Source organism: Aspergillus mulundensis, assembly GCF_003369625.1.
Source record: "Aspergillus mulundensis strain DSM 5745 chromosome Unknown scaffold_1, whole genome shotgun sequence".
NCBI classification, from domain to species: domain Eukaryota; kingdom Fungi; phylum Ascomycota; class Eurotiomycetes; order Eurotiales; family Aspergillaceae; genus Aspergillus; species Aspergillus mulundensis.
In genome coordinates this window covers 2038140-2060120 of record NW_020797889.1, presented here as the reverse complement: position 1 = coordinate 2060120, position 21981 = coordinate 2038140, and the positions used below count along the sequence as shown (strand labels likewise).

At 50.8% G+C, this 21981-nt stretch overlaps 8 protein-coding genes across 8 annotated transcripts; 5 read left to right on the top strand and 3 right to left on the bottom strand.

Moving 5' to 3' along the window:
- Window positions 1–181: 181 nt before the first annotated feature.
- Window positions 182–1499, bottom strand: DSM5745_02183 (replication factor C subunit 5; the record flags this gene model as incomplete). Its single annotated transcript, XM_026744199.1, has 6 exons — window positions 182–206; window positions 263–318; window positions 370–468; window positions 518–686; window positions 735–1357; window positions 1413–1499. The coding sequence occupies 6 exons, from the start codon at window positions 1497–1499 to the stop codon at window positions 182–184; spliced, it is 1059 nt and encodes a 352-aa protein (XP_026607362.1).
- A 1346-nt stretch (window positions 1500–2845) lies between these two features.
- DSM5745_02182 (DUF803 domain membrane protein) lies at window positions 2846–4994 on the top strand (the record flags this gene model as incomplete). The annotated part of the gene is made up of 2 exons (XM_026744198.1): window positions 2846–3583; window positions 3633–4994. The coding sequence occupies 2 exons, from the start codon at window positions 2846–2848 to the stop codon at window positions 4992–4994; spliced, it is 2100 nt and encodes a 699-aa protein (XP_026607361.1).
- A 216-nt stretch (window positions 4995–5210) lies between these two features.
- DSM5745_02181 (uncharacterized protein) lies at window positions 5211–6250 on the bottom strand (the record flags this gene model as incomplete). The annotated part of the gene is made up of 2 exons (XM_026744197.1): window positions 5211–5304; window positions 5376–6250. 2 exons carry the CDS (start codon window positions 6248–6250, stop codon window positions 5211–5213), a joined length of 969 nt encoding a protein of 322 aa, XP_026607360.1.
- A 1066-nt stretch (window positions 6251–7316) lies between these two features.
- On the bottom strand, window positions 7317–9695 carry DSM5745_02180 (uncharacterized protein; the record flags this gene model as incomplete). Its single annotated transcript, XM_026744196.1, has 5 exons — window positions 7317–7366; window positions 7433–7877; window positions 7975–8044; window positions 8091–8206; window positions 8871–9695. The coding sequence occupies 5 exons, from the start codon at window positions 9693–9695 to the stop codon at window positions 7317–7319; spliced, it is 1506 nt and encodes a 501-aa protein (XP_026607359.1).
- A 2201-nt stretch (window positions 9696–11896) lies between these two features.
- DSM5745_02179 (basic helix-loop-helix domain-containing protein) lies at window positions 11897–13243 on the top strand (the record flags this gene model as incomplete). Its single annotated transcript, XM_026744195.1, has 2 exons — window positions 11897–11906; window positions 11970–13243. 2 exons carry the CDS (start codon window positions 11897–11899, stop codon window positions 13241–13243), a joined length of 1284 nt encoding a protein of 427 aa, XP_026607358.1.
- Window positions 13244–13841: 598 nt separating this feature from the next.
- Window positions 13842–14827, top strand: DSM5745_02178 (uncharacterized protein; the record flags this gene model as incomplete). The annotated part of the gene is made up of 5 exons (XM_026744194.1): window positions 13842–14104; window positions 14164–14248; window positions 14302–14466; window positions 14517–14621; window positions 14675–14827. The coding sequence occupies 5 exons, from the start codon at window positions 13842–13844 to the stop codon at window positions 14825–14827; spliced, it is 771 nt and encodes a 256-aa protein (XP_026607357.1).
- Window positions 14828–15776: 949 nt separating this feature from the next.
- Window positions 15777–17807, top strand: acuM (gluconeogenesis transcription factor RDS2; the record flags this gene model as incomplete). Its single annotated transcript, XM_026744193.1, has 5 exons — window positions 15777–15992; window positions 16313–16330; window positions 16462–16741; window positions 16802–17550; window positions 17607–17807. The coding sequence occupies 5 exons, from the start codon at window positions 15777–15779 to the stop codon at window positions 17805–17807; spliced, it is 1464 nt and encodes a 487-aa protein (XP_026607356.1).
- A 459-nt stretch (window positions 17808–18266) lies between these two features.
- On the top strand, window positions 18267–21953 carry DSM5745_02176 (uncharacterized protein; the record flags this gene model as incomplete). Its single annotated transcript, XM_026744192.1, has 17 exons — window positions 18267–18318; window positions 18375–18614; window positions 18660–18713; window positions 18785–18835; window positions 18902–19044; window positions 19097–19355; window positions 19401–19474; window positions 19521–19602; window positions 19657–19720; window positions 19843–20074; window positions 20123–20250; window positions 20296–20441; window positions 20497–20754; window positions 20805–20953; window positions 21003–21137; window positions 21184–21471; window positions 21537–21953. The coding sequence occupies 17 exons, from the start codon at window positions 18267–18269 to the stop codon at window positions 21951–21953; spliced, it is 2772 nt and encodes a 923-aa protein (XP_026607355.1).
- Between the last annotated feature and the right edge of the window lie 28 nt (window positions 21954–21981).

The following is a 21981-nucleotide window of genomic DNA, read 5'->3' as shown; positions in this document are numbered from 1 at the left end:
GCTGCTGTTGGGTTAGCTTCGGGAATCCAGATGAAATTACGGCATGGTGATGGAGGTATCTATGCATGACCACAGAGAATTTGATTAGGGTTAGTCGTAAATCAGAAAACCTCTACAGATCATCGCGAAGCGGTCCATGGAGCATTAGTACATCATTAATTAATCCCATCCGTATTCCTATTTAGAAATCCATACCCATCAGGTAACTGCGCGAGGTGAGGTTAGTTGAGATAATGTGCGCTCGGGAGATATGAAAACAGACCTCTCATAGATACGCATGAACTTGGCAACAAAGGCCTCGAGATGGAAAATGACTTTCTGTTTCGTGTCAGTTTTTGAATCTCACCAGGGGTTTGGTTGCACACTTACACTCCCCTGTGTAATTCTGTGCTCGTAAAAGGCAGACCACTTGATCACTTCAGGTTTCAGGGTATCGTCGACATTGACAATCAATTTGAACGTCAGGGTCTAAACAACGTTAGTCCATAGGTTGTTTCTTGAATGTCGAAAGGCAGACCTTGAGGATCGTTGTAGCCGGTATGCAATGAGTCAAAAGATCATATAACCTGGCACGGACTTGTAACAATCTCGCCGGTGATCGCTCCTCAAGAATCTCTTTCGCAACCACCGAGATAAGAGCCTCCCAGTCAGGCGGTGGAATGGGTGTACTATCCGATACTTTCTCGCTGTAGAGTTCTCGTTAGTCATGCCCGCTGAGGTATCAGGAAGCATACCTCTGAGCATAAATAGCTTCAAACATAAGTAGCGCCCGGCGAAGATTTCGCCCACTCTCCTTCGCAATCCGTTTATTGAGTCCCGGCGCCACGCTCCAATTCTCCCTCTTCGCAGACGCACCCAGAATAGTACAGATCTCCTCCTCGCTCGGCGCCGCGACTCTGACCAGCAGAGTTCGCGAGCGGATGGGAGCAATGATGTTCGACGTGCTGTTTGCCAGAAGTATCAATCGCAAATTAGGACTGTACTTCTCCATCGTTCGTCGGAGAGCCGCTTGCGCATCACGTGTGAGATGATCGGCCTCATTGATGACCACGACCTTGAACCGCTGTTTCGCGGACAGATCAACCTGTTGTGTTTGGGCGATTTCCTTGAGCAATTCTTGCACGACGACGCGGTCATAGGTGCCGACGTCGGAGGGTGTGATTTCGAGGTGGTAGACAGAGGAGACGATGTTAAATTCCAGCTTGCGGTTACTTGTTGTTTGGAAGACTCGGTTGTCGATCTTGATCTTTTCGACGCCCGGGCCGTACAGTTCTTTGAGGGTTGCGATTGTGCGGGTTTTCTTGCCTGCACCGGAGGGGCCGTACATGAGAAGGTGGGGGAAGTCGTGGCTTTGGGCCTGCAAGAGCTATTAGATCTTGAAATTGAGCTTTGGTATAACGTCGACTGCATACCAAAGACCTTAATCGGGCGGAAAGGTCATGATGATATGAGAGGGTGTCGAGAGATCTAGGACGGTGCCTGTCGACTAGAAGAGCCATGTTGAGTATAATAATATTCTATTCGCGTATCAAGCAGCGTTTGAATTGTAGTGTCAGGGTCGAGTGGTTAGCTGCCTGGATCGACAGCTCACGAAATCACGAAAGTCGAGCTCAGACGCGTTCGTAGGACGCGAGCTTAATTGGCAGTAATGCTCATGACTAATCCCAAGCACAACTTTATACACTACATAAAGGCATGAAGCATAAGAATCCCACGTGGCCGGATAATCAACGGTCGAGATAGCAAATCTAGATCCATGCTCCTTGGTGAGTACAGCAGCTGAGCAAAGTGATGGTTTCTCTCTACTTTCCACGTGAAGATGTTTTTGGACTTCATTCGTACTATACTCTCCGTACGGAGTACGGAGTGCAGACGTCGCTAGTACGGTTGTCCCACCAACGAATTAGCCCATGATAAGCTCGCAGATCCTCAGCTGCCCAAAGAGTGACCGGCCGTAGCCCTAAGTTCTGCTCTAAATAATGATTCCCTCAAAGACTGATGGGATTATTATCGATTGTCCAGCGATAACGAGTTCATCTCGTGCTCTTATCAGCAACGGCTTTGTTAGCGCCCCGATGCAGTGGTCTGCTGGTAGTCTGGCCATGGCCCAGCGAGGATGCAATCAGCGGCGATTGGCAGACAGCCACTTTCGCTTGAAACTTGGTAGTTTCGAGTCTTGCTGTCATGGCCAACGAAATCGCACCTAGTGATTTGATCATTGAGTTGTTAAAGTATGCCAGCAAGCAGAAATAGATGGGTCTAGAGTTTAGACGAGATGTACGGAGCAGATTGATACTGGATCAACCCCGTCAGGATTCCACGGTTCACCAACAATGGATCGTTATCTTTAGAAACTCCTCAGCCTCGAGTTAGAGACATTGTCTGGAACCTAGACCACATACTCCGTACCACACATAGATTTGTCTGATATTGGTCACGAGCGATGGCGTTGAGGCTTGAGAGTTGAGAGACAAGATCCAGCGGTGGGTCTCCCAGCCTCCCCCCAAAGCATCAACCACAAGTCCACAACCATGATGCAGTCAGGCCCACGTCTCGGCTTCTTCCCCTGAATTCTTTGTTTCGTTTTCTGCTTTATTTCTTGAATTCCGAACTGCCCTCAATTCCTCCTCCACCTGTTCGATCCCCGACAAGCCTGAGCGCCAGCAATCCACCCGCCCGCATTCCTAAGCGCCGTCAACCGCCGTCCTCCACACCATTTCATCTTCATCGTGTCGACCGTCGATCTTGGGCCATGGCCTAGGATATTATATCGCTTTCCCGTCTTGTCGCATCGATTCCGTTCACTGTACTTATAACAGCCGTCGATGATACTGCGGGCAGTGTCATGGATCTCTTCCCTCGCTCCGGAGTCAGTTCTGGCGGTGACCGTCCGCCAGCCTACAAAGCGATTGGAATTGCACTCGCGGTTGCCTCTGGGCTGTTTATTGGGGTTTCGTTTGTGCTGAAGAAGGTTGGTCTCTTACGAGCGAACGTTAAGTACAACGAGGAAGCCGGCGAAGGATATGGATATCTCAAGAACTTGTGGTGGTGGTCGGGCATGACACTCATGATCATCGGCGAAATCTGCAACTTTGTGGCCTATGCTTTCGTGGACGCCATTCTGGTGACGCCTTTAGGCGCCCTCTCTGTTGTGATCACGACGATCTTGTCTGCCATTTTCCTGAAGGAGCGCCTGAGTTTTGTGGGTAAGGTGGGCTGTTTCACCTGTATCTTGGGGTCGGTAGTTATCGCGCTGAATGCGCCTGAGCAGTCGTCTGTTGCCGATATCCAGGAGATGAAAGAATATGTTATAGCGCCGGGTTTTCTGTCATATGCCGGTGTTATAATTGTGGCATGTGCCATAACGGCTATCTGGGCAGGGCCGCGGTACGGCAAGCGGAGCATGTTCGTCTACATCGGCATCTGCAGTCTGATCGGAGGGTTGAGTGTGGTGGCTACTCAAGGTTTGGGTGCGGCCTTTCTGGCTCAAATCAACGGCGAGTCTCAGTTCAAGGAGTGGTTCATGTATGTGCTACTCGTATTCGTAATTGCGACGCTGTTGACCGAGATTATATATCTCAATGTGAGTATAGCTTGGCCCTCTTGTCCAAGGTCATACTAATGGAAACTAGAAAGCGCTTAACATCTTCAATGCTGCTCTCGTCACACCCACCTACTACGTCTTCTTCACGAGCTCTACCATTATCTCCTCCGCCGTCCTTTTTCGAGGGTTCAAAGGAACAGGCATGCAAATCGCTACTGTCATTCTCGGCTTTCTGCAGATTTGCGCGGGTGTCGTTTTACTGCAACTATCCAAATCCGCCAAAGACGTTCCTGATGCAGCCGTCTTCAAAGGCGACCTCGACCAGATTCGCGAAGTCGCAACGCAAGAAGAGCCGGAATATGAACCAAAGGCCGATGCCATTCGCGGCACTGCCGCTATTATCCGCCGCCTATCCACCCCGCGCCGCAATATCGAGGCTGAAGAAGCACGTCGATATGTTCGCGAACGAGAAGAAGACACCAAGCCACCGGCTGACAACGAGATTATCGAATGGGACGGTCTGCGCAGGCGCAAGACTGTCCTCAGTGAGAAATCTCTACGGCGCACACCCACGCCGCTACCTCCGTTAGGAATGTCTCGCTTTCCCGAGGACTCGCCAGAGGACTCCAATCCTACTTCCCCCAGAGTACATTCCTTCATGAACGAGCTTCGATCGCGGACTTCCAGCATCATGAACTCGTCATGGAGACCAGTACCTGGAGACCAACCCGGCCATGACTCGGTACCGGGATCAGATTCTAAGGATGTGGACACCAGCTACCCTGGGGCGCATCCGCCACGGACCGTCTCATGGGCGGACGAAGAGCAAGACCAATCCCGCTTAGCTGCCCCAGCACCCCCACCACACCGTCACTTCTCCTTCCGCGAGATATTCGCCAGGGCCAAGTCACCCGTCGACACATCAAGGCCAAACAGCAGCAGCCGCAGCCGCAGTCCCCGAGGCATCCTACGCCGAGGCCACGTGCGGAATATGACATCTGAAGAAGAGCATCTAGGACTCGTTCAGGGCGACACAATTGCCGATTACGTGAATGAGAACCAGAAACACGAACGCTTGGGAACGAACTCAGAGAGCAGTCATGATGATAGCGAATATGAAACCTATAACTACGACACTTACGACCCCTATGATGACGAAAAACCGGACCGTCTGCCGTCTGGCCGAAGTTTGAAGTCCCACTCGTCTCTTTACCCCCCGCGACTCCGGTTGAACCCATTACCACCACTACCAGATAACGAATCGGCGCTGGATTTGTCCAACGGGGAACACAGCCAACAAGAGTACCAGCCCCAAGCCGAACAGCAACAACCCTCGGAAAGCAGTCGAGGATCGCTGTTGGCCGTCCCTCGCAGTCAGAGCGGATGGCGTCGGCACGATTCCGCGAGCAGCGCAGGAAGCAAAGGTGGCCAGGGCTGGGCGTTTGTATAGGCGGCCATCTGATTCACTCAGATATTATGTGATATGATAATGCTTGTACGTTTGTACATTGTATGTATGTATATAATAATGTGACATGAGGGTATCATAGATAATGAGCATGAATGAGCATACCACCCAAAACGAGAAAAAAAAAAAAAAACCCAACTTTAGCCCTAACCCAGCAGCCCAACACCAAAACCAGATGCAGATGCCGTCCCGATACAATTACATAAACCCCAACACACTCCGCTGACTCCCCAGATTGACCGCAAACCTCGTCTCAGGAAGCCACTTCCCGGCCTTAACACTCTCCAAAACCCTATAAAGGCCAAAACTTCAGTATCCGCACCCAATCCAGCCAGCAGAACAAGACAGAAGGAGATGACATACCACTCAACCCCCACAATCTTCATCCCCTTCCACCCACCTCTGGCCATTTCCTTCTGAATCTTTCCCGCGGCCAACCCACCTCCCGCGCCGCGCCCAGGCCCAGAATTCGGCTTCCCGATGATAACGTGCGTTACGCGGCGGGAGAGCGAGAGGGAGAGTGTTGCGCCGTGCGCAACAAGCAGGGACTTTAACTTGTGGTCGGATACTAAAGGCGCTGTTTGCCCGTTTATATAGATTATAGCTCCGCGGAGGATGTTTGATTCCGCGGGTGTTGAGGAAGAGCGGGTGGTGCTGCTGACGGGCTTCGATTGCGTCTGAGTTTGAGGCGCTGAAATGGGAGTTGTATTTGTTCCGCTAAATGCGCCGGGCGCGAGGTCTTCGGTATAGGGTTCTGCTTCGTATGGTGGTGTTGGTATTTGTGTCGGTGCTTGCGTTGGAGTTGAACTTGGTGGTGTTGATGTAAATGCACCCGTACCCTTCTTATTCCCCAATCCCAAACCTAATTCCGCTGAAAAGACCCCCTTCCCCAGCCCCATCATACTCCGAATATCCCTCTGCTTTGAGTCCTGGTCGACAGCCCTCTTCGCCCTCCCACTGCCACTTCGACCATCCCCACCTCTTCCTCCCTTCGCGTCACCGCCCCAATCCCACTCCCACTCGCCCTTCTCATATGTCCGGCCTATGCCATCATAGACAAGCGAGTTTATCGTACAGTCGCCCGAGCGGAACTGCTGCGCGAGCTTTGCTTCACGGGTTCGTCGCCATGCAGTGCCGGGATTTGACTCGGAGCGCTGATGACCGGAGGAGGCGGAGTTCCAGGGGTCGAAGAGGAGGTGGTTACTGGGTGCTGCTGGTGCTGGTTTCTGTGGAGGCATTGTGCTTGCTTTGTGCCTTTCTGGAAGGGAGATAAAGGGTGAGGTTGTAGTAAAGTTTGGTTTTTGGTGCTGGATTCATGGAACAATAAGTGGGTTGGGGGGCTTATCGATAAGAAATAGTGTGATTGTTGCGGCCGTTGCTGGGTCAACCAGAATGGGCTCGAAAGCTGTTCTGCGTCCTTGATGAGTACCCTAAAACTTGACACAAAAACTGGCTCCTAAGGGTGCGATTGAAAAGCCTTTTCGATGTGTTATATATTGAGGAGCATCATCGACATGAGCATATGGTAAAATGATGTGACCCGTGTGGTGGACAGAGTGGATATATATTCCGGCTCTTTCATCCAGGCACTTCCCTGGTCAATGCCAAGGTAATTCCACTCAGATGAGCCTGGTTGTCTACCTGGCTCTTAATATCAGCAATCATCCTGTGACGTTCAGCAACTGGGATGCTTCGCCGTGTGTGATTTGGGCAAAGAACAGCACTACCCTGGATGCGGTGCTCAGAGCCACGTATATGCCGTCTAATCTAGACAACATCTTCGTCAGGCATTCTGTGATTGCACTCAAAGTAAGCGGGAATCTTCGCAGGTTTGAGGCGATCATACCTGCATATGTACCTACCGCACATACCCGAGACTGCGGATAGGCGTGCAAAGGCAAACGACTGCGAAGTACCAAGGTAATGACAGGCCGGGCTACAGCGTAGTCTCAGACTCGATGCTTGACCTAACAGTTTGCAACGCACTGCTTGTATTATCAACCTTGTCTGCACCATACTTGTCCGCCAGTGGGCCTTCTAGACCTTGTGAATATCATTGAAGTTGCCAGTATATACAAAGGCTATGATTCATGCCCCAGAACGCCAATTGTGCTTGCTATGGTACATTTATATAGTGATTTTGAGGAGGGTGGTAAGTACACTTCAAGGAGTGCCTAGGGGAGTGCGGAACATGTGCCCAATGGACACGGTCTCGACTCTTGCCGACGTTCAGCCACAGCTTATCGAGGGCTGGGAGCCTGGGTTCAATAACCTGGGTTCACCGGGTCATAGTATCGTAGGGTATCAGCTGCCCGCAATGGGCTTAAGCACACCATTGTCATCATATCGCGCTTCTAAAGATTTTGCGTCAGCAACCATTCAGCTCAACCCCAGTCATCCACAAACACAGGAAAACATACTGAAGAAAGTATAAGAAAGCGTAATCGTATCAATCCCGCGCATAGCAGGGTCATTGACAAAATCCGGGTCAATAAAGAAGAAAACAGGCATATCGACGCTCTCTCCCGCATTAAGCTTCTGTTCCTCGAAGCAAAAGCACTGGATCTTGCTAAAGTACGGCGCGACCTGACCAGGCGTGACACTGTACGTCGCAACACCGATGATATCCGCGGGGCCCTTGTTGGTAGCTGTGTAGAAGGCCAGCGCCGTCTCGCCGGGCAGCACGCGGACTTCGCGCTGTTGCGGCGTGAACTTCCAGGGGAGCACGTCAGATACCGAGCCGTTGAATGTAATCCGTAGGCGGCGCGAGTCCGTTACGGGTGTTACGCGCGATGAGGTGTCGCCGTCGCCGCCGGCGCGGTGGGTTAAAACGGGCTGTCCGTTCCATCCGGTTTGTTGACAGATCTGAAATAAGTGTTGGTTAGCTTGAGGACTTACAATTGCATGATGCGGGGCGTTGCGGGGAGCGAGTGGAAGGGCTAGAGACAGGCTAGAGACAGACCATTTTGTACAACGGGACGGAGCCGTAGGCGAGGGCGACGGTGCCGAGAATTATGCTAATCGTGTAGTACCTGATGTATATTAGCGAGCGCTTTTGATGGAACTGGGACAGCGTACATCGTGGACGCATTGCGCTTCTGCGATTGTGGCGTGTTGAATGGTGCTGACGATGATGATTGATGAAGACAGGCATTGCGCGTAAAGAACCTCCTCCCAGTCGCTATGCTCTCAGACTGAAAGAACACAGTTCGAGGTGCTCCAGCCCCTCGGGATAAACACCGACCCCATAAAGGCGTCAGTCGAGAAAACATGGCTATAATCGAGTTGCGGATATCAACGGAGGACAAACATCGCACGATCGGCCGACGAGGGATTTAGATGCACGTGACATTCTTATCGATAAGGCTGGCTCCACTGTCAGGAACCACTGACTAGCCCTACGTACATCTACAGGGTACGTACGGTACATATGCTGCCAGTGTCAGCTTGTATGAAGTATTGTTGATTTCGTGTATAATACATAAGAATAAGAACAGTTCGTCTAAGGCGTCCGTCCAAGGCATTGACCGGCCAGCACCCACAAAAAAGGTAATAATACACCCGCTTGAAGAGGTCAATTCATGATACTCCGTCCAATCCTGCCAAAGACTCCTCGAACCATGTCGGGGCTTTCTCTGAGACAGGTAAGAAGGACAGCCGCACTGATAGCGAATGCAACGCGCTCCCGATATAGATACTAGAGAAAAATTCCAATTAGTTAGAGTTGGACCCTCGAAATGAAGCACGTTGCAGCAAAAGGTGCTTGTGACACGCGCAATGGGCACGCCTGAAGCAGTGTAACCAGAACCATCCCCAGCCAGGCAGGGCAAGTTGATTTATGGATGGACTCAATCTCACCTTCTGATCATAAACCCTGGGTAGCACAGTTGCTGCGGCCCTGGGTGCCACAAACAATGCAATCTCCTGTCGCTTTTTTGCATGCTCGACCAAAATACTCCAACCACACATTGCGCATCCAGCCCCGACGCAGAGTCCAGAGTCCCACATCTGCGGTGTAACCTTTGTCTTGTCAAAGAGTCTTGGGCCCAGCCTTGTTCGGCTAAGGCAGACCGAATAGTAGAATAAACTGACGAATGAGGCAAGAAACGAGGAGGACCGCAAAGCATCGGATATAGCCCGTCGGATTGGCGCCGCTGACTTCATGGAGCGTAAACGGAAGGCAATTTGGAGTGGAATGTAGGTTGCACAAGCAAACTTAAATGTCCTGACGAACCGAGAGACAGCGTGCTTCTCACAGCTAGGGCCGCATCCCATGTGCACCATTTCACAGGGGATTGGGATGGTTTTGGCCGGGTCGCCCCATTTGGTAGGCCAGCCAAAGTCTTTGCACATTGACTCGAGTAGCGGAGCCTGTCCAGTGTCCTTTCCGTAGACGAAGATACCTCTCCGTGCGCGGCGAAGAGCCTCAATCAAGCGTTCGTCTACCTTGGCCGCTTCTCCAATCCACTTTGCATAAGATCTTGGTAATCTTTCCGGGGCGTAGAACCAAGCCCACATCACCACTGCCGCACTTGCAGCAAAGACCGCAGAGTCTGCAAGTCCAGGGATTATATCCCTCAAAGTTCGGTGACGGCCGCCTCTCCATTTCTGCTGCGCCCAGCTCCAAGAGATGCAGGCCAGCGAATCTAGTGCTCGAGCGACTGTGAAAAGCGTGAGGTCCATAGTCCTTCCGGCATATTGAGGCGAATGGTGTGAATACAGCCTAGTTGTTTGCTTGAGATCAGTTGTTTCCGGGCAAGTCTCATTTTGGGACTGGCCGTACACGTTCTGTAAAGGGACCGGTCGCCTATTCAGAATATGGAAACTGAACCACGCAGATACAAATGCAGTAGCCAATTGGATCAGTTGGAAGACTCTCCTGGAGCTTAAGCTCTTGGGGTCTGAGCCAAGTCTACGACAAACGGTTTGTAAGACTCTTAAAGTCAGCAGTGGGAGAAAAGTTGATCCCCCAACAAGCACTCCACAGAAAGTCGGGAAGCTTTCCAGGCGCAGTGTGCCCGCTAGCACTCGGACCAACTGTGTACGTAAGGCATTAATATTACTTTCCGCATCGGACAAACGAGGGCAACATAGGCTTAGACCGGATAGCCTGGTATAGAAGGATATCCATGATCTTTGCTACATAGGAAGCCAGACGGGATGGGGGGAGATACATACCTCCTCCAATTTCCGTCGGTAGCTCCAGTCATTATTGCTCCAGAGGCGCCGCAGGCACGCTATGATCTTAGGCGTCGCTGAAGACAAATATCCCAACGCATAAGCTCGCAGAACTCTGGATAAACATTCCAATACCAATCAACAATGCTTCAGCACCAGTGGCACGGTTGCGTACCCTCCAAGTTGCATAGAAGTAACACAGCTCCCACAAAAGGTAGTACTTACGGCTTGAGTAGTCGCGCGGTTCGATGGTGCCTGCGAATGAGCGCAGCAGGATCCATCGCGTCTCGAATCCTCTAGTTCATGACAGCTAACGAAGTAGGATAATTGCAGTATAACGGCCTGTGAAGTAGAGTCAGCGCGCTCCGACCATGACCTAAGTACCCAATCATCGTACACTGATGAGTCGTACAGTCTGAGTAGATATGCTGCTTCTGGGGACGTGACCAAAGCGTTAAGTTCTTCGGGGAAGAGCGAAGATCCTCAATATCCGAGTGATCACCCCGTACGTTTGTAGGCTCAGGCAATCTACTGAAGTTGGCCCTAGCCCCTAGATTGCCTGGGGAGGATCCTTAGGTATGATCTACCGTGTGCCGTGCTACGCGAGCCGACGTCGCCTCCGACACTGGAGAAAGCTGGTGTCAAGACAAATTGGTTCAGGGGTAGCTCTCCGCCAAAATCCGCCCGGCAGATGGCAATTATCCACAGGTCTCGTCAAAATCCGGGGGTGCAGGATGCCAGGTACGCGGTTGTGGCACGCCCAGGAGTAGGAGTTCCTTAGGGTGCAGTGGGGCAGTCTCCGTAGTCCTGGATAGAATCAACAAGCCCAATTTGGCGGCGGGCTGTTGTGCCACGAAAAGACTTGTGGCGGGCGATTCAGGTGTAAATGAATAGTAACAGCAAAAAGGCAAAAAGCAGGGAAGAGGTTCCTAGGAGAATTGAAAAGATAGAAGTACAACCACAGTGTCATTGGACGGGGTTGATAAAGGACCTCGCAAGGGATGCTAAATCCGGCGTCTCCAAGGAAGTTCGTCCGAGGTCGAGGGTCCGTCTACGGAGTAGGCAGTAGTAGTGGCGGCCATGGCCGGCAAGACCGCCGTAATTTGTATTGGGGTTAGTCACGGGAGCTAGAAAGAGCCCAGGACTGCTGGCATGTGATTATGCCTTGCGCATCACCTCTGCCATCAACCCTATTGCTATATTCAGTTCTTCATCGCCTCTGGCTTCCTGATGACTGTGGGGGATGCGCGCTTATTTCTAACTGGATTTAACTTCGTGCTATAATTTCTTTGTCCTCAACTTTTGAACCGTGGCCTGGTTATTACATATACACTTTTTCACTTTCCCTCTCTCAAAACCTACAGCACCGTCTTCCTGCATACACAAAGAAGCTTCTTGCCCAGTGCCCTGTTCAGCGGGCGACGTCGACCTTGAGCTTCAAATTATCCCAACTCCTCGAGGAACTTTCTCACCGCGCATACGGAAGCATCGAAACAGCATTTGCGATCGCCTGCACAGCTGCGGGTCAAGGTATGCTGAGTCGGCTTGTATGTCGCTCGCTACCTGCACCAGTAGATGTCGGTGCACGATAACTTGCATATCCTCCAAATATACTTCCATTATATCCTTCTGACGAGGTTGCAATGATGAGCATGAATCCCCCAAATGGTGCGCAAGGCCGACATGTACGCAATAATTCAGCACAAATGTTTGGCTGTGAGTCTTCATCATTTTACTGGATTTGACTGTATTGACTCTAATCATATCTCTTGCTTGCAGATTCTTTCCATGATTTCCCTGAGGACATACCCTACGAACCTGCTCCAGCTTCACCTGTCGGTCCGCCGCTCCTTAATGATACCGAATCGAACATGCTTGATAATTTCCTCACCACGATAAACACTAACCCTTTCTCGAACGACTTCTGGTTTCCGGCCTCGCAAAATGACACGAACGGCACTTTCCTCTCGGGCTTTGACTGGTCAAATGAACTGCCGCCAACGTTCGAAGGCTCTACCTCTTCCCTTCCTCCTCTTCACCCGCCGTCATTCTCTCATCGGAGCGTTGAAAAGTCCTTTGGAAATATGCCCGAGCAGCCGAACCCGGAAGTAGTGAGTGCCGCGTCTATGCTCTTCCAGAACGGGATGAACAACAGCGAGACCAACTCCGCTTATGGGAATCAACCGCTCGCATTCTCTAATGTCGACTACTTACAACTCAATGGGACCGGTAAAGAGCGGCAACACACTGGCCATATGCCGGACAGGCGGACCAGCGTATCCTCTAGAGCACATATATCAGCTGGGTATCACACTACGGAAATGTTCTTCGACGTGCAAGAGCCAATCTCAGCTGAGCGACAAATGACCGCCAAAGTCCAGCCATTGCACTGGGGCTCCGATTCTAGCTTCATGGATAGGGGATATGTGGCGCCTCCTGATCAGCCTGATGAGGAACAACGGACGAAGGAAATGATGGAGAAATTACAATGCCTAGAACGACAAAGCAGCGCCGCCAATACACGACCACCGACGCCGGATCGTCGTGTAAGCCATCAAACTATTCCGTTCGAATCTGAAGCGATCAATCAGAACAGCGGATTGCGAAAAGACTACGTCGACAGCATAGAAGACTTGTCGCATCCGAAGAAGAAACAAAGACTATTGGTCAAAGAGGAAGACGATGAAATTTCTGATGGGATTACTTCCAAGCAACGGACAAAACGCTCCAAGGGCTCTGGTAGACGACTCTCCACTGACACAGTTCGCAAGTCGAGACCATCACAAAGCTCAAAGCCCCGAGAGAACTTGACAGAAGAGCAAAAACGAAGCAATCACATACACTCAGAACAGAAGCGGAGAAACCTCATCAAACAAGGGTTTGATGATCTGTGCACACTTGTTCCCGGGTTAAGAGGTGGGGGATTCAGCAAGAGCGCTGTGCTCACCCAGGCCGCCGACTGGCTGGAGGATATCATAACAGGCAATGAGCAGCTGAAAAAGCAACTGGACATAATGTTGCTTTCAAATGGCAGGAACAATCTGATGAGATGATGCGGCCATGAGAATGATAATTACATGATGATGACCCCTTTGCTTCCTACCAGACCCCCTTGGTCTTCTTTTTCAGGCTTGATTGAAGCAGTTTAGCGTTCTGGTGGCCCCGCGGGATGCGGGCTCTACTGGCGAAACTATAGGCGTTCACCTCGCTGCAATCTTGGTCCAGGATATGGTACCTCTCCTATATTTTATTGACATCGGGTTGATGTTTATACCCAGCACCATTGCTACAACCCTCAATGTGAATAGTACATTATAATGATATGATGAATAGAGAAGAATATGATGACATCATCTCACAGAGCTTAGATCAACCAGACTGAAACATGTGAAAATCTATGAATGAGGAGAGGTTGTAGGTGGTCCAAGCTGCTATTCCAAAGCGGATTAGCGTACTCCGTAATGTTTGTTATGCTGGATATGCGCAGGTGACTCCAGCTGTTATGCTGCTTGGCGCGTCCGGGGGCATTTAACAGTCCGCACTCCGCAACCCCTCAAATAATATGCAAATTGAAGTTTAATCATAACCTCCTTCTGACACGCATACGAATATATTCCCAGAGGAAGCTCAGGTGACACTCGACTCTTCACGATGCCTCCAAAACGCAAGCATTCCGACGATGCGCCCGACCAAGACAAGAACAGTCGGCGCAAGAAGTCCTACGCCTACCTGAAGCCTCAAGTGCGGCATATATCAGAGAGAACAATCAAATCCAAATGGTCTACGCTTCCAGAACCGACGCAAGACAAAATCCGTGACATGCTACGAGCTCTTGAACGTCCTGTTATCGTCCGGCAACAGAATGAGCGGAAACGCTACGAAGCTCAGGCAGCTGTCCAGGCTGTTGTGAAAAAGTATGTACCTGCGCGTTTTGCTATTTGTGCATGTTGCTGATTGATATGGTGTGTCTTAGTCTTGGAAAGCGACTGCCGCGAATGCCGTTTCCCCCGATGACGAAAGACTCCGTGTTCGAGTACGAAGCGGCCCTTAAGGAACATGTGTGTCTCTTCAATTTAGCTGCGGATGCAGACATACTGACATGCTTATTCAGAGCGCGCTAGAGGCCTCTCTGTCTACGATGAACGACAGTATCGATCTGCTGAATAATGAGATTGCGAAGGAGGAGGCCCTTCTCGCAAAGGAAACAAAGCAGTTGCAGGAGCTGGAGAAAAACGCTAAGCGCGCCGAGTCAGATCGGAAGAGGCAGATGAAGAATGTATGCTGTTCTGCCGCCATTGGCTTTGGTGTGTCGCTAATTGATGGCAGGAGCATCCTGTTCTCCGACAGCTCCAAGATGGATCCGAGAAACAAACCAAAGCGCCTTCCGGGTTCAACCTCTCTTTCGCAAAGGACTCGCTGGACTTTAGTGAGGTAGGTACCTGGATGCTCATCTATGTGCCCTTGTCTGACGTGTTGTTCTCTAGCTCGAGACCGACCCGGAAGTGTCAGGTCTACTAAAGCAGCTGAACAACCACCTGAAATCGATGCAAAGCAACACAGCCCCTCTTGCTGGACTTAATGATGCCATCAAACGGTCACAAACGGCGCTCACTCTAGCAACTCTGCCTGATGACTGAGGTTGCCTTGAGTGAGCAATTGAAGCGTCCAAGGCATGCTCCTAAAACTAAGCTTTTCAAGATCAGCATTGTACATGCACATGAACCCGGCGAGTCAGCGAAACCGCCCCCTATCCAAATGTGCGACCGTTTGATGGCCCAGGCAGCGCGGTCCTTCAACCGTTGAGCTGCGGTGTAAGACGGCAGGCTACAGCAACCAAACTCTTGCAAGATAAGTACCTTGCGCGTTGGATACACTGTGATGAAACATGCAACAACATGAAACTTCCCGGGTGAACCAGGTTTTGGTATTGGAGCAAGCCAACGCCTGCCCTCAAAATAGAGAGTATACAGTTGATCGGAGCGTTTGTTAGCCAGTTTTGAGGTTGAACGCATGCTGTCTGAAGCTACGTAGCTTTGACCATAACCGGCCCAGCGGATCTCCATGCTCACGGACCGCTTTGGAGAGCAGAGGAATTGAAACTGCTCCCAATTCTGACGTATGCTCAAGAAAAAAGCCTGAGAATATGAACCTGATATATAGTTAATAAAACCGAGGCATTTGGCCGCACATGAGTTCGGCACAGAGTACCGTAGGCAAGATCTTTCCGAGGCTGAGCCGTGTCGCTGAGCCGCCTTTAAAAGAGCGGCGATTCCCAATGCGGAGAACGCCGGGAATTGAATTTGGCTGCCGAGACTGAGAGCCCACTCTGCCAGAGTAGTGCCAGAGCCCAAGCCCAAAGTGCCTGCGAGTCCCGCTGAATCGGCGGGGAAATTGTGGTCGCATGTATCTCCAGCTTCGCCGTTACTAGTGTGCAGCTGAACCGATGGTTGCTCGTCCTCCCTTCGGCTCAACCAACGTCGGTGCCTGCAAGTGCCCATCTCACTCTGTCCCCTGTGTTCCCGACCGAACAGCGATCGCGACAGCAGCGAGCCGGTCTCTGCGCAACAGCTTTGCGCCTCGCGATCAATGACGGAGAAAACTACTGCGCAACCGGGTGTCGCCCCAGATCAACACGCCAGCAATGGAGCGGTGGAAAATCCAACCTCGAGCAACATCCCAGATGGGACCGCGGTCAGAAAAAGCGACTCAAATGCAAAGGAAAGCGCGCAAACATCGCCAGCTCCAAAGGCCGAAAGTAGCACTCCTGCGGGGCCACGCACCAGCCCGAAGAAACGGCGCAAGGTCAATCATGGTAAGAGCTCACATCCTGGCAGGCCACGACAGCGGTTCCCTACGTCTGCTCCGCCTACAACATCCAGACCACGTTGCTAATCAATGTGCTACGCTTGCAGCATGCGTCTATTGTCGGCGATCGGTAAGCCTATCACCCCGTGGGGGTTTTTCTTCTTCACCATCGGCCCCTCTCTTTACAGCCCCTCACCCTCCCTCTGTTGCTGGGATGTGAAAAAGAAATATGAGCTCGGGTGCTCAAACACCCCTCCGATCCAGATCTTCATTGGTATTCCTTTGCTGACGGAAGGCCCCTTGCTCACGTGTTACAGCATATGACTTGCGATTCGGTAAGACATACCTTGAATTATACCCGCACGCGAGTCCTTGTGAAACGTATCGCAGGATGGAAGAACACGAATTGTTGCTGACTATCCTCTTTCCGTAAATCAAGGAACGACCCTGCACTCGATGTATAAAGCGCAATATCGGACACCTGTGTCATGACGAACCGAGAGAACCATCGAAGCGATCGCGTAGTGAGCACGAGCAGTCTGCTGCAGACGAGGAGGGCTCTTCGAATAACGAGTACTCGAATGTCCACGCCATGCCCCGGAAGGTTGATATTCAAGATGCTGCAGGCCAGCAGATTCTGGGCGACGGGCCCCTTGGCCTTACTTCGTCCTCTATGAATGCGGTGCAACCGGGGCCCATGTCTTCTTCTACAAGCCAAAACATGGGTGTTACTTCTCAACAGCAGCGTAAGCGTTTGTCCAGTTTCGCATACTCTTCACTCGGGCGCCTTGCTGATAGCTTTGTAGTTCTCGGATACAATGACTGGGTCAGTGGCCAAAACCAGTTCCAAGACATGCATACTTTCCACCCTTCTTATATGTTCAACGCGCCGGAAGTTACGAACGAATACAATCTTTTAGGTGACTTCCTCAGCAACAGTCTCTTAGACGATGGCAGCATTTTCCAGAACGACGATATGCAGAGAATGTATTCAGATCCAACGTTAATCAACTCCATGGCTGTGCTGGGAGGGCCCAGTACATCGCTACTTCAGCAGGCACAACCTCTGCAACCACCGCAAAACCAGCAGAATCAGGGCGACACTACTTCGGGGACTATGATTGGAAACGACAAAGCAAGGGAAACGTATTATATGACGGCTGCAGACCCCGCCGGATCCGATCCACCAGAAGAGCGCATGAATAAACTTCTCAAAGCAAAATACGACGCCGGTCTATTGCGGCCGTTCAACTACGTCAAGGGTTATGCAAGGCTGAGCTCTTACATGGAGAAGCACCTTCAGCTGTCCTCGCGACAAAAGATTGCTCGGCAACTAGACAAGTTCCGGCCCAAATTCCGCGACAGGATGCAGAAGTTGACGGATATCGAACTCATACTGGTGGAGATGTGGTTCGAGCGAAGCTTGATGGAATACGATCGTGTTTTTGCCAGTATGGCGATACCCGCGTGCTGCTGGAGGCGAACGGGTGAAATTTTCCGTGGTAATAAGGAAATGGCGGAGTTAATCGGCGTTCCCATCGAGGTTCTCAGAGACGTGAGCTGTCAAGACCATTTCCTTCTCAGTACTATTCTGACGTTGTTCCTATACAGGGTAAGCTGGCTATTCATGAAATCATTGTGGAAGATCAGCTTGTGAGCTACTGGGAGAAATTCGGCGCCATCGCCTTTGATAACACCCAAAAAGCGATGCTCACGAGCTGCACCTTGAAAAATCCGAATGCCACCACTCCGAGCGAAGGGATACCGTGCTGCTTCTCATTCACTATCCGGAGAGACAATCACAACATGTAAGTGACCTATTATTACCAGGCTTGGTGCGACCTCTCTGACTCGGTTGCTTCCAGTCCATCTCTTATTGTCGGGAACTTCCTACCATCACAGCGAGATAGCAAATAGTTTAGGCAAATGCCATTTCACAAATTGGCGTTATGGGACTATTGGGTACATTTATCGGGTACTGGTTTGCTTTCCTTTTATTGCCCGGGTCGCAATCATATTCGACTCTACATATTGACTTTCGTATATACCATGGCTACTGCGAAGTGCTGTATTATATTCTTGCTGAAAGGATATTTTTTGTCATCACATTTTTGCCGCAAAGAACCTTTCGACTTTCAGTTGGGTCTGCCTGTTCCAAATTCTATGTATCTACACCTACCGAGAGTGATCATGTGCCTACCCCTTGGGATTCCTTTTCAAGTATTGTTCCCTCCGTCCTCAAAGTATTGCCTCATAAACTACCTCAACGCTATGGCAGCAAAGCACTCTATCAAACTGAAAGACCAATTACAAGCTATACTGGGTAAGCCTATATAATGTGTACGAACGGCATGCTGATCCGTCATACTCTCTTTCCAGCTCTTGCCGCGGGCCTCCATAACCAACTCACCCAAAATGACGTTCCCGGTACTACAGCTCTCAACCAAGAGACCCTGGAGTTGCTCGAGAAGACCTTGCGTCGGCTTCCCCTCGTTGCAGACTCTATTTCCCCGTCTACTCGCCGGCAACTAGATAACGAAGGAACAAAGCTATGGAACATTCGCCTACTGCAATTGCGAACTACCGATGAGAATAATGATGCCGTACTACTATGCAAAGGTACTATTAACGGCGATGTCTCTTGCCTCTGCTAAAGGGCAGCAGTGAGAGCTCTCGCCTACTCAATGCTAGATGCCGCCGCACCGACGACAGGTCCGGGTACGAGTACCTACATCCACTGGGTACGCACTGGCAAACGAGGACTGACCGCTTGTTTTTGCGCGGCTTAGGTAACTATCGAAGTCTTGAACTTTCGTTCAAGGTTGTCAAGGCTTGCATAGGTATGTCGTTTCCATCTGGGGTCCAGCCTGTCTGGCCTGCGTGGATCATGTTAAAAAGAAGATCAGAGCACGATCTTATCAGTCTGGCACAGAAGATGATGGAATCGGCCGCTGCCAGATTAGATCTGATCGAGAGATCTAAGCCCGATACCGAGATCGTCAAGTCTGAGATCGTTGCCACTGAATACTACATGCTACGTGTATATCTGGTGAGCAGCAATGACTGTCAAATAGCAAGCCCTGCTGACAGGCAGATGAAAGGCTTGGGCCCAGAAACGGCTACACATTGCAGACCACATGTTTACGAAGATCCCAGAGTCCAAATCGACGGAGCAACAGAGGGTCATCGTGGATATATGCTATACGATTGGGGAGTCGGCGCTCAAGGCTGGTCAGTTTGACAAGGCATCGACGTGGCTGGCCAGGGCCCTGAAGGTATGCGAGATGTGGCCGAGCGATATAAGCCAGGATGTTGCGCTGGGGCTGAAGGACAAGAGGCTGTTGGTCTTGCATGCTTATGGTGGGATACCGCGCTCATAATGCTGTTTTATACTAACCACGGCAGCACGGTCCAACCTTCATCTTACTACCGCAGCCTCCCAGAATGAGCTTCGCAGAGCCCTGGACCTGTTGAGAACTGTAAGTACAGCATTCGAGTGGTGTGTCCCCCTAATCCCCGCCTCAGGAGTACGGCGATTCCTTCCCTGTCCTGGTGTTCTCCCTCGAGGTCCTCAACAAGGATGCACCGAACGAAGAATATTTCGAAAGTAAGCCATTACGCGGCCTACAATTGCGGCCGATAGTGGCTTACAATGAAGCAGCACTCAAGTACTCAATCAAGGAAATGGGTGACGACGATGCAGGAGTCAAGATGCGAGTACCCCTGTGCGATAGTCGCTCCTGACTAACTTGTTTCTGCAGAGTTTACCACTATGTCATGAAGCTGGGAAGCTTGAGGCAAGTACAGCCCCTTATTTGTGCTTCTGACTATGACTGACACCTCCAAGTCCGCAACTTTTCGTTGAAGCCTGTGGGCAACTACTGAGCAAGCTCGCGGCTCTTGATCTGAGTACCAAAGAGCAATGGATGGAGAAGATCTTCGTCTCAGTCATCTGGACATTGACGGGCACCGGCCCCAGTGAGGATAAATGCCCGAGGCTAGCTGAAGCAGCAGCGCAGGTATTGACGGATTGTGGCTTGAGCAAGCCGAGCGAAGATGCGACGCAGGCGTCTCTAATCGTAAGCCTTGCACAATGCCGTGATGTCCCAGATACTGACAGGAAGCAGCTCATCTGGAAGTATATTGACACAATGCTATCAAAAGGTTCAACCTCCACAGCAGAACAATGGTGCCGTTTCCTTCTACAGCAACCTATGTTCAAGCAGGCTCCAGACATTGAAACCAAGTCCTTCCGGTATGATACAATGGCGCGCGCCTTTTCTCGACTAACGTGCCACAGAAAGCTCATCCTCTGTGTCTTGGAGAAGTATGACCCCTCTACCGCGCGCCAGGTATTCGACGAAATACCAGATGACTGCAAATCATGCCCGCTCACGCTGTATCTGATGTACAGACTGGCTCTTCTCGCAGATGATGCATCTCTCGGTAAGTCATGAGCTTTCTTTACTTATAGCGTGCACTTTGGCTGAGAAGGTTAAAGCCATTATCTACATTCAGTTACTCTGCAGACAAGGCGCAGAAGCCACGTACATCTGGTCCTGCGTAGCGGATGCGCTACAGCTAGGAAAGACATGTATAGCGCTGCAAAGCCTTGAGGGTGTCATGGCAGCTCTGGATGACAGCGGTTTTGGACGACTGCAGATTCCCCAATTGCTGCTCGACGTCATATGTGCTGTACGCGAGAACACAGCGAACCATGAAGACTCGCTCGGGCCCGTAAGCTCTTTGCTAGAGTCAGGTAAGTCCACTTAGTCTTCAATGAGATGGATATAGCTAATCATCGCTTAGCATTGACCGCAGCCGACACCGGTCAAAGGGAGCCATTTTCGTCCGATGAGTTACGCTGGCTCGCTTGTAAAAGCTACGGTATCGCGCTCGAATTATATAAACTGTCACCACTGCCGAATATTGTCAAGTTGCTCAATATATCCACCAAGGTGATGTCTTCAACGCATTTCTGCAACTCTATGCTAATATCCCGCGCAGTTCATGGAGCTAGATCAGAAGAACACAAAGAAAGAGCCAAATACTGATCTCCTAGAACACTATCTAAAATGCACTTTCCTCCGATCTATGATTGTAGTTACAGAAGCTCGAAACGAAAAGAAATCTACCAGAAAAGTATATGGATGTATCCCCTCCGTGTTCCAAGCTAACCATTATTTAGGAACGGCATTACAGAGAAGCCCGCGAAGCCATCAAACAATTTCAAATCTATATCCAATCTCTAGGCATTGATTCGATCATAAAGTCACACGAGCACACATGGCTAGACAGATACCGCATTATCCTATCATTCGACTTCGAAGCCGCTGTCCACCTTCATCAATGGGGTGACCTCACAACGATAATCGAGACTTCAAACCCCGTCGTAGGCGCCAAACTCAGCTCGGTCTTCCTCGACTGCCTTCTTCGTTCCGGGGCTCCTTCGTCATACTTATCAAAAGCCGTCAAGGTACGCCAGGCATATAACTACATCTAACTAGCCAAACACTCACTAAACATGCAACCCAATCACAGCAAATAATCCGAACATTCCACTCCTCGCCCTCGCCATTTCTCAGCACCAACTCCCCAAACTTCGCCGAGTACTTCCCCCGCCATCTCCGCTGCCTCTTCTCCCTCTCACTACAAGCAGAAGAGTACATTCTCGCCGAGTCCGTCCTCGACCAAGCCCTCATGCTTGCTCGCCGCGAACCAGACTCGAAGTCTAACTCCAACTCCATCACTTACCCGAAAGACGAGGTCCAATGGCTTGCAACAACGGCATTCAATCGCGCAGTCGAGTTCTTCCTGATCTCTGCGGATGGAGACTGTCGGCGGTGGGCGGGGAAGGCGATTGGGCTGGCGGATTTGATAGGCGATGACCGTGGGGAGCTGGGTAGGCTTCTCAGGAAGAATTTTGCGAAGCTTCAACCTAGTTCTAAGGGTGCTTGAGCAACATCACACTCAATTTCGTCGAGCT